Source organism: Lepus europaeus, chromosome 10, assembly GCF_033115175.1.
Source record: "Lepus europaeus isolate LE1 chromosome 10, mLepTim1.pri, whole genome shotgun sequence".
NCBI classification, from domain to species: Eukaryota; Metazoa; Chordata; class Mammalia; order Lagomorpha; family Leporidae; genus Lepus; species Lepus europaeus.
In genome coordinates, this window is record NC_084836.1 from 86,860,848 (window position 1) to 86,872,405 (window position 11,558).

General features: G+C 40.2%; 1 protein-coding gene across 1 annotated transcript in view; it reads right to left on the reverse strand.

The window, feature by feature from the left end:
- The window catches only part of LOC133768127 (ADP-ribose glycohydrolase MACROD2-like), a 728,541-nt gene extending 722,540 nt beyond the window's left edge, over positions 1-6,001 (reverse strand). The window contains exon 1 of the mRNA XM_062202513.1: positions 5,776-6,001. Within this exon, the coding sequence (XP_062058497.1) occupies positions 5,776-5,821 (46 nt within the window). The 5' untranslated portion in view covers positions 5,822-6,001. The remainder of the gene's footprint in view (positions 1-5,775) is intronic.
- Positions 6,002-11,558: the final 5,557 nt, after the last annotated feature.

The window sequence follows — 11,558 nt, forward strand, 5'->3', positions numbered from 1 at the left end:
CAGTGGAGGATGGCCCAAGTGCTTGGGCCCTGCACCCCATGGGAGACCAGGAGAAGCACCTGGCTCCTGCCATCGGATCAGCGCGGTGCGCTGGCCGCAGCGCGCCAACCGCGGCGGCCATTGGAGGGTGAACCAACGGCAAAGGAAGACCTTTCTCTCTGTCTCTCTCTCTCACTGTCCACTCTGCCTGTCAAAAAAAAAAAAAAATACACTTCCAATGTAATAGCTTTGGGGTGATAGCATTACTTTATTTATTAATTTATTTATTTGACAGGCAGAGTTAGACAATGAGACAGAGAGAAACAGAGAGAAAGGCTGTCCTTCCGTTGGTTCACCCCCCAAGTGGCTGCTATGGCCAGCCCACTGTGCCGATCCAAAGCCAGGAGCCAGGTGCTTCCTCCCAGTCTCCCATGCGGGTGCAGGGCCCAAGCACCTGGGCCATGCTCCACTGCCTTCCTGGGCCACAGCAGACAGCTGGACTGGAAGAGCAGCAACCGGGACAGAATCCGGCACTCCAACCGGGACTAGAACCCAGGGTACCGGTGCCGCAGGCAGAGGATTAGCCAATTGCGCCACGGCGCCAGCTGATAGCATTACTTTAAATATATATCTTGATTATAAGATTAAAATATTTAAAAGAACTGCATCTTGGAAATAATAATAGTGTGTATCATTTATAAAGAACAGTGAACCCAGTATTTTACATATATAATCTCATTGAAACCATCTTCCCAGCAACTCATAAAGTTGCTAATGTTATTATCCCTATTTTGCAGATAGGGAAATGAAGCATAGCTAACTTAAATAAGTTGCCCAAAGCAAAAGAACTTTCAAATAATAAGCTAAGATTAAAATCCAGATACTTCCATTCCTCAGAGAATACAGCCTATGCTACTAACCACTATACTATAATGCTCAGAAAAAGTTCCCCCAAAAGGGTGACATATATGCTGGTTCATGAAGGACAGGCAGAATTCTGCCACAAAGAAATTAAAAGCTCATTTCAATATAACAGAAAAGTGTTAACAAAGTAACAAAAATAAGGAGATACAAATATTTTAATGAAGCTGTATAAGATAAGGGTATGAGAATAGCCACAGATGTGAAAAACAGCTAGCAAAATAAGGTAAAATGAAACTGAACAGGGACTTGCATGTCATGCTGAGCAGTTTAATCTTTATCCTATAAAGTAAACCACCAATATTCAAACTTGATTATGCATATCCCAGAAGATACATGAAATCAGCCACTAGAATGCAGGGCGGTGGAAATTCAAGAAGTTTTATGTATATTGTTTTTAATCTAACAAAAAAAGATATTAGGATTGACTAACAATCAAAACATAAACTGACAATGGGATCCTAAGTCTATACATTAGCTGTCATGTATATACACAGATTATCAAAGATCTCAACAGCAGAGTGATTGACAGCCATACTTCCATGCTCTCCAATTCTCTTTCAACATATTATGAGGTACTGTAGTTTAGCTAAGTGGGTCTTAGAATAACATCTAGTTTAAGATAATCTAATCCTTACAAAATAATGACTTTAAAAATCTTTAACAGAAATAAACTTCAGAAGTGTCAATTTAAGTGCAAGTGAACAAAAAGTAGGGAACTAATATTTTTCCCACTCCTAGAACTAGCTCTTTATGAACCACCCCATAGAAGATTTAAAAAAGAGAGATAATATTTTAGTCAGAGTTAACATTCAAATCAAACTAATCAAGGTTCAACACCTGAGTTTAAGAGAGTGTACAGGACACTGAAGAAGCTAAAGTCTAGTATTTGCATCTCAAGAGAGAGTACTGGCTTTTAGACTTTGGAAATTCTAACCTAAATTTCTGGTCCTAGAAGAAGAGAAAAAGGGAGAGGCCCAAACTTTAAAAAAAAAAAAAAAAAAAAAAAAAAGCAACTATTAGGAAGTTGGCACAAATAGAGAAACAATGAAATAAAATTTAGTTGGAATTGGGGGTACAAGGCCCCAGAGATGTGACAACAAGCAGAGAAAAGCTTTAATAAATAGAAGAAAATATCAGCAACTACTAAGGGAAAGTCAGGACAAGTAAAAATAAGTCATTCCATTTTTTAAAGTTTATTTATTTATTTATTTGAAAGGCAGAGTTACTGAAAGAGAGAGAGGGAGAAGGATCATCTATCCTCTGATTCACTCCTCAGATGGTTGGAACAGCCAGGTCTGGTTCAGGCAGAATCCAGACACCAGGAATTCCATCCTGTTCTTCCATAAGGGTGGCAGGGGCCCAGGAATTTCAACCATCTTCCTCTGCCTTTTCAGGCACATTGTTAAGAAGCTGGATAAAACATTAGTTTCATTAGAATGTAACTGAAATCCAGGAGACTATGAGGGGCTAGGAAAAAAAAGGAAAGAACAACAGCTCCAAAAAAGAAGCCCTGTGGAAGAAATGCTACCTTCAGGAGGAAGACACTTGAGTATTGTTATAGACAGTGGAGAGGAACCTGAAGACACCAAGAAAATTAAACACATCCAAGAGTGAATTAAATGATGACACAAGATCTCAAAGAACAAAGGAGATGGGATATACAGACCAAGCAAAGGAGTTAATCATGAAAATGAAAAACACCACCTCTAAGATAGGAACACAGCCAAAATGACATGTAAAGAAACAGATCAATGAGACTATGAAAAAGGATGTTAGAGCTGTTTATGTCATATGGCATTTATTTTTCCTGTGAATGAAAAACCTATGCCATCTGTTAGGTACAGGGAAATAGTGTCTTGTTGGGATAGGAACCTTGAAAGGAATGGTAAATTTGGAATTACCACTTAATGGTAGAAAGAGGAAGTGACTAGCAGTTGCAAAAGCACCACTCTCATATCACTAATTAGTAATTATTATAATATTACTGATGAGGTTTAAATATATTATAAAGCAATTCACACTTTTTGTAGAAGTCTGAAGATATACGTAGGCATGAGACTTAGTCTCTCATTCAGCTTATTTAAAAAAAGTGTGGCACAAAACAAAAAATAAGAAAAACTGAAACAAGAAAAGAATAAGATAATTTAAATTGGAATATTCAATTTCAGAGCTCAAAATACTAAATAGTTTATTTAACACGCAGTATTGAGAACTCAGTTACCTAGTTATGTGTTTCTTTAACAACACATAAAACTTTTATTTAAATAATTTACATTCACAAGGAATCCTTCCTCTATGAACCAAACAATTAAGTAGGTAGACCTACTTATTAGATGGTACAGAGTAAAAATACAAGTATGTTTACAGAATGTCTTGACATTTCAATGAGGTGAGTAAGCCTTCCTTTAAATTTAAATAAGTGCTGCAAAAATACCATGCTATCAGCTCTCAGTGGCATAACAGGGAAAAAGGTCATGCATCCTACCAGCGTCTCTAACTACTGTACTAGAAATCCTTAGCTCCTTCTTGGTGATAATTTTAAAATTAAATATTCCAAAAGTAGGGGCCAGCGCTGTGGCACAGCAGGTAAAGCCACCACCTGCAGTGTCGGCATCCCATTTGAGTCTTGGCTGCTCCACTTTCAATCCAGCTCTCTGCTATGGCCTGGGAAGACAGCGGAAAATGGCCCAGGTGATTGGGCCCCTGCACCCACGTGGGAGACCTGGAAGAAATTCCTGGCTCCTGGCTTCAGATTGGCGCAGCTCTGACCTTTGTGGCCAACTGGAGAGTTAATCAGCTGATGGAAGAACTCTCTGTCTCTCTCTCTCTCTCTCTCTCTGCCTTTCCTCTCTCTGTGTAACTCTTTCAAATAAATAAATAAACCATTATAAAAAAATTTCCAAAAATAGACATCTGATTTTCTTTTAAAAAACTGATATACACGAAAAATTTCAAATTATAATTCTTTAATAGTAAACTTTAGCAAAAAATAGCTCAGTTTTCAATGAGCTGTTAAGTGCCTTCTTGTGTATTTGCTTCTTTAGAAAATATTAATTTGATTACATTTCCCTGATTATTAGAAGAAATGGAAGGAGGAAATCTAAGATGTTAAAAAAGACTCTTAACTGCCTGCTATCACAATCCAACTGTGTAGCAGTTAAATGAAGGAACCATTATAACACGGTTACTTTAGGAATACTATTTTCTAATATGACAAAATATAGTTCTTAAGTACTCACAATAATTTTTCATCAATGATTCATGTTATTGAAACAATGTCTATGTCTTACACTATTTTGCCTTCATTATCATCAATAATACAAAGCTAACATTTCAAGACCATCAATAAATATATGCATAAATTTTCAGTGCTCACAAGGTAAATGCTTATTCAAAGTGTGTTGAAACTAAAGTAACTACTACTGCAAAAACAAACTTATGTTACACTACTTTATATATCGGATTATCTTCAACATCATTTATTTGCAACACCAGAACTTTTAGTTCTCTATCTGCTTGTAACAATTAAAACAAAACGTCATGTAAGCTAATCTTTTAACGTTTTAAAGATCATTTTGTTATTCAGTTATATTCAATATTCCTGGTAGTTAATTTGGAAAAAAGAATTCCCTCAACCCTTTCCTTGTGCATTGCTGGAAGTGGGCCTTATACAGAGGATTGTTTTTCTGCCGAAATTCCCGTTTTTCTTCCCCTGTTTTAGCCTTCATGTTCATAAAGTCGGGACTTGCAATTAGGGTTTTAAAGAGCTTTAGTCAAGTATATATCAACTTTCAGCCTTTTCACCTCTTCTTCTGTAAAGATGGGATATTCAGGAAAACCGGCACTACTCTCATCCTTGATGTTTAGTGCATTTAGCCTAGCAATGCAAGTACTTTTTGCTACATGTCTATAAGAAAGGGACAGAATAAAAGGAAAGAGGTGTGAGAAGGAAGGGGGAAACGGTAAAAACTCAAGTTTTACCACATTATATTAACTGTGATGACAGAGACAGAAGGTTTGGGTGGAGAGACTGGATTACACACTTCTGCTTCTTAAAGGAATCCGTGTTGTCAATCTGCCTGGTCTTAGATAAACCTTAATAAAGGCACAATCGGTGGGGTGGGGGAGTTTGTCACAGACAGATCAGTCACACAACCTGACCCTGAGCAACTTCAGACAACGAATGGGATCAAACAGAGCAACACGCTGCTGAGAGAAGAGTCCGTGCAGACTTCTCTGAAGGCGCTTATCCTCCAGACAAGATGCTCTTTTCAGGTTTCCCCTAGAGTTCCAGGTTTCAAGTGACACTGCGGAGGCGAAGGAAGGGGACCTGGAAACCGGTGAACACCCGGAGCTGCGGACACTCTGACAATTTGGGAGGTGCACGCAGAGGGGAGGAAGGTAGGAAGGAACGAAGGGGCAGCGGGCTCGGACGCGCAGCAGCCAACTGCAGCTTGAGCGTCAGCCGCCGGGCACTTGTCCGTGGGACACCCCACTCCGGCCAGGCGTGCCGGAGTCCCAGCTAGGGTCTAGAGGAAGTTGTGCCGCGCCCGAGGGCCGCCGCGCGGAGGGTCCACACGGCTCGCGAAGCCAAGGCAGCCCCGCCTAGGGAGAAAAGGTGACCGGACACGGCGGGCAGCAGAGGGGCGTGCGCCCACACGTGCGCGAGCTGCAGGTGCCGGGGGCGGCGCGTGCTCGCCAGCGTGCGCGCGCCTGTGCGCGTGTGTACACACGGACACGGGAGGGAGGCGGCACCGGCCGGGAGGGCGCGAGGCGGGAGCTCGGGCGGCGGGCGCCGCGGCACACACAGCCTGACCCCCGCCCCCACCCCACCCCCACCCCCGTACCCCCAGGACTCGACGGGCGGGTTACCTTTCTCCTCTCTCCACACCTTTTTCTTCTTGTTGCTGGGGTACATGTTGCCGTGGGGGTGGCTGGCTTTAAGCTGCAAGTTCCCCAGGCTCACGGGCAAACAGGGTGTGTGTGGAGTGGGAGGGGTGGGAGGGGGCACTCGGGAGGGAAAAAGTGAAAGAGGCTCCGGGTCCCGCGCCGCTCGCCGCTCTCCAGTCGCCGCCCTCCTCCCTCAGCCCGCGCTCGGCTCCGGCTCCCACCCGCCTCAGCCCCGCGGCAGCCGCCACAGCAGCACCTTAGAGCCTGTCAACTAGGTCACGCCTCGCGCTAACCTAACCCCCGCGCAGGCCCCTCCCCCCAGCCGCTAGGCAGCGCCGTCCCTCATTGGCTGCACCGCCCGCCGCTCTCCAGGTTCTAGCCAAGGCGCGCCCCGACTTCGGACCCAGAGCGCACGCGCAGGCGCAGGCTCGGGCCCGACGCCGAGGACGTTAGGGAGCTGGAAAGGGCGGAGCCAGAGAGCGAAGGGGCTGGAGATGGCCTCGCGACGAGGGCGGGGCGTGGAGCGGGCGCCTAGGAGGAGCTGGAGTTGGGCACCGCTCTGCGCTGGCTTCGCGGCACCGGGAGTACCTGAGGGCGTGGCCTGTAGGGCCAGGTGCGCCAGGTGACGAGGGAGAGAGCCAGCCAAAGCTGCCTCAGGTACTGGGGGACGTTATGTTAAAGTAGACCCCGGGGCAACACGAATTGTCCATGCTTACTCTTTCTCGTCAGGGAGGATTTTACCAGGTAATCTGAAGCTGTCTTTCTGGTGGGCAATTAAAGACCGAAAGAAGTTAAAGAATTGGAAAATGGTTCCCAGACCCTATGCAATGAGTCCCTTAACCTTGTAGTAAAAGTTAACAAATTACATTTTGGAATTTGGTGACGTGTGGAAAGAACACAAGTAGACCTGTCTGCTCGGGAGTTTTAAGAACCAGGAAGTTGAGGTCAACCGAAATGGTGTCTTGGCAATACAAGTCTTACGTCAAAATCCATGTGGGTATTAACCAGAGGCAAGTTATTTAATTTTATTCCTCCACCAGTTTCTTCAGGCAGAGGTAGTGGTTCTGGTAATACTGATCTATTGAGGTTCAGAAAACGAATTCCCATACAGTCCACCACAAGTGTAGAGTGACCTAGTACTGAGAAGTTTAGTACCCTCATCCTTCAAATTTGTTGGTTTTCTAACTATGTGACAATATATACCAGGTTGATTTGGTGGCTATGGTAAATCAACGTTTTGTTCCCAATTCTGTTATATATGCTAGAAAGATAACATATTTTTCCTAATAAAAGAAAAGAAAGAATGGGGGGTCCCATTAAGAATGATAAAGAATAGCATGTTTTGAGTAACTCATCTCAAAAGGATGAGTCATAGAGTCGTGAAGTAATAATTTTTATTTTGTCGTTGTCTTCACTGTTTTAATGCTGAGAAATGCATAAAAATTTATTTGGCTGGGAGAAGTGGAAAAGACTTCCAAAAGAAAGTGACAATTGCAATAGTAATAAAAAAAAGCAATTTATTGACAGTAGAAATAGAAGGGAGGCTTTGATTCAAGTGGTATTATCAAGGTGCAATCAAAAAAAAATTGGTAATGGAGTAATGATGGGAGTAAGATTGGTAAGAAAAGATGAAGGCTGGCGCCGTGGCTCAACAGGCTAATCCTCTGCCTTGCAGCGCCGGCACACCGGGTTCTAGTCCTGGTCGGGGCGCTGGATTCTGTCCCGGTTGCCCCTCTTCCAGGCCAGCTCTCTGCTATGGCCCGGGAAGGCAGTGGAGGATGGCCCAAGTGCTTGGGCCCTGCAGCCCATGAAAGACCAGGAGAAGCACCTGGCTCCTGCCTTTGGATCAGCGCGGTGCGCAGCCGCGGCGGCCATTGGAAGGTGAACCAACGAAAAAGGAAGACCTTTCTCTGTCTCTCTGTCTCTCACTGTCCACTCTGCCTGTCAAAATTTAAAAAAAAAAAAAATCCAAGAAAAGATGAAAATGGTTAAAAAAGAAAATAACGATATTAGTGATAACTTCCATGGAAAAGATACTACATTCTTATTTGCAATGCAAAATGTAGGGTGTCTGTAGGAAAATATATCTCATTGGTCACCTTTCATTCAACAAGGAAGCTGTTTGCACTCCAGTCTAAAGAACCATTATGCTCTTGATTATCCACTCTCTCAAGTCAAAAACAATAGAACTTTTTTATGTTAAAGCAGTGGTGTTTATAAAGGACATTTATTTCAGAATTTAATACTGCTATGACAAAATACCATTATCATTCAAAAGTGTTAAATGTATAATGTCTCAAAAGTACCAGAAATGTACTCTTCTTGCCCTGAACTTAGTCTTCTTTCATTTTTTCCCTATCTTTTTGAAGAGTTCCATCACTCATTCGGTCAAAGAATCTAGAAACTAATAATCATTTCTGTAAATCTTTTTTACATGTTAAAATTTATTATAAAGAGAACAGATTTCATGTATTTCATAAAAAACAATTCTAAGAATATAATGATACTTCCTTCTTGCCCTTCCTCCTTTCCTCCTCCTTCTTTTCTTTTTTCTTTTCAATTTTTGCAATAATATACTTTGAATTTCCTTAATACTCTTCTATGTAAAGTTTTGTACAAGTGAAAAGTAGGAAGAACACAGTTCTGCAGGAATATAGACAAGTGTTATTAACAATAGCCAAATCACATGGTGTCAATTTTGCTTTTATACATTAAGGCTTTTTGTGTGTATGTACTCCGTATGTTAGTTCCCACTTATCAGAGAAAACAGAGAAAAGACAAATACTGTTATTGCTATACCTGCTCAAAAAATTTAATCTTCTGTACAAGGCTAGAATCTCTAGTTTTCACTAGCACTGCAGTAAACTCAGTCTCAGTTTAACTGGAATACTGTAAATACTTCCTAAATGGCCTTCATGTCCACTTTTGTACCTATTTTGTCCATTTTATGTACTGCATTAAGTTATCTTGTCAAATATGGTTGTGTCAACTCACTGTTGTAAATCATTCAGTGATTTTTCTGGTGGACTTTGCTGTTGATTGAATTGTGTCTTTTCAAAATTCTTGTGTTGAAGCTGTAATCTCCAATGTTACTACATTTTGCGATAAAATCTTTAGGAGGTAATTAAGATAAAATGAGATCATAAGGGTGAAGCTCAAATCTGATGGGATTGTGGCCTTAAAAGAAGTGGTGCATTTCTATCTAAATCTTTCTCTGTCCCTCTCCCAACCACTCCCTCACCTTCTTCACTTCCTCTCTCCCTCTGTCTTCCATACCACATGAGAAAATGAAAAGGCAACCATCTGCAATCCATGAACTTCACCAGAATCTGAGCTGGCACTTTGATCTCAGACTTCTAGCCTCCAGAACTGTGAGTAAATAAATGTTGTTTGAGCCATGCAGTCTATGGGGTTTTATCAAAGTTGACCAATAAGGTCTTCTTATTCAAATAAAATCATTAAGAATGGAGTGATATCACTAAAAAGCAAGTCTTCTACCATTTTTCCACCCCTTCTTGCACTCTCCAGTCTATGGTTACAGCCATATCAACTTGTAGAACTGGTCATTTCCTTGAACACATCTTATTGTTACCATATGGCCTTTTCACATGTTTGTTATTATGCCTAGGACATAATTTGTTTAGTTGACCCATTCTCATCCTTCATATTTCAGCTTAAGCATCACTCCCTAAAAGTCTTCCCTGACTCTGACCCCACCTGATCTCTACTCTCAGTTTCCCTTTACATGTCCTCAGGGCTTATTTAATTTCTTATAAAACATTTTTTTGTTTATAGTTATTCATATGTTTTGTGGTTATCCATCTTTCTCTCTGGATGTATAAATGCATCAAGGACAGGAAAAAAAAAATATATATATATATACTTGTGCTTACCAACCCCAGAAAATGGCTCAATATCTAGCACATTGTAAAATTTCAAAAATAGTTATTAAATGAATTTTTAAAGTTAAATAAGCATCCATAGAGAGATGCTGAAAAATTAAGGAAGAACACATTTAAACAGAAGGGATTACCTTGAGGAATCACTAATATTAACTTGAACACAAAAAGAAATTAAAAATGAAACTGCTGATAGCCTACGAGAGTTATAATTCATCTTTGACAAAGATTTAGGTATTTAATATAGGAATGTTGAGTGAGGAGCTGATAGAAGAATGAGAAGTTGTATTCAAAGCAAAAAATAATAGTAATTTCATTTTTAGAGAAACTATTATTATATTTCCAAGGAGATTTTGTAGTATGAAATGTCAGGTGTCTTGCATAGATCAAGTAAGATAAGAACTGAGAAAAGATAATTGTGTTTATAGTATAAATAAATTACTGAAAATAAAAATAAATAATTGAAGAATATGTTGCAGGCAATGAGCCTGAAACAGTGACTATGAAATATTCTTATGGGATGTTTAGGAATGAAGGAAAAATAGAGGAAATAGTGTTCATATATTTCCTGTTTACTGCATCTCTTAATTGTATCAAGAGACCACCTTCAGTGATTGACCTGTACTGAGTCAGATTGAAGAAAAATTTTCCTGGGACAGGTGAAATGAGAGCTTAAAAATTATGGTGACAAAAAAAAATCACACACGCACAAAGGGTGAATATCAGACTGAAATACTAAAGAAAGAAGTGGATGGAAGTAAGAGTGAGGAAGAAAATTTGGGTTAAAATACAAAAGAGCATTTCATTTTTGGGATAAATGAGAAAAAGAATGAATAGATAAAAGAGTCAAATTTTTAAATAAAAAAGGAAGAAAATCAGGAGAACATTGGTCAAATTGCATCAATATCAGTGCATTAGGAGGCAAGATTATCTGCTGAAAATTCTGGATCCAAATGGGGACTGAAAAAGATTTTAGGGGGCAGAATATTTGATATCACATGAAACCATTTTAAAATTTATATGTAGGCAATTTTAATAAATATAAACATTAGAAATTTATCGTTTTGAAATCCCTTGTTGAAACAAAAGACAATAAAGACTGTGTTATACAGAATAATAGTCCCAAAGTTATCACTTTAGTACACTAGATCCTAATCCCTGGAATGTGTGAAGGTTACTTTATATGGCAAAAGGTATTTTGTAGATGAGATTACACATTTTGAGATTATCCTGAATTATGTTGGTAAATCCTATTGGTAATCACAAGTATCCTTGTAAGAAGAAAGTAGAGAGAGATTAAACTACAGCTATGTGCCACATGACAGCATCAACAATAGACCACACTATGACATGGGTTCCATGAGCTTATGGTAGAGCTGTAAAATTCCAATCACCAGTGATGTCATAGCCATCATAATATCATAAAACAGCACATTACTCACATGTTTGTGGTGATGCTGGTGTCAGCAAACCTACTGCACTGACAATCATATAAAAGTATAGCACATACAACTATATATATTACATAATAATGACACTATATGGCTGTTTTTGGTTTATGTATTTTCTATACTATTATTTTACAGTGTACTACTTACAAAAACGAAGTTTATTATAAACTGTATTGTACTAAAGTGGTGGCAGCTTTATATATTTCCTGTTTACTGCATCTCTTGGTTGCAACAAGAGGACACTTTCAGTGATTGACCTGTCCTATCTGGGTTTGTGAAAGTGCATTCTGCAATGTTCAGCAAATGACAAAAATCACCTGTTGGTGCATTTCTCAAAACATGTCCCCATTGATAAGCAACTCATGACTGTACAGAAGAGAAGGCAAGTAATAACTGAGTAGACATTGAAGTGATG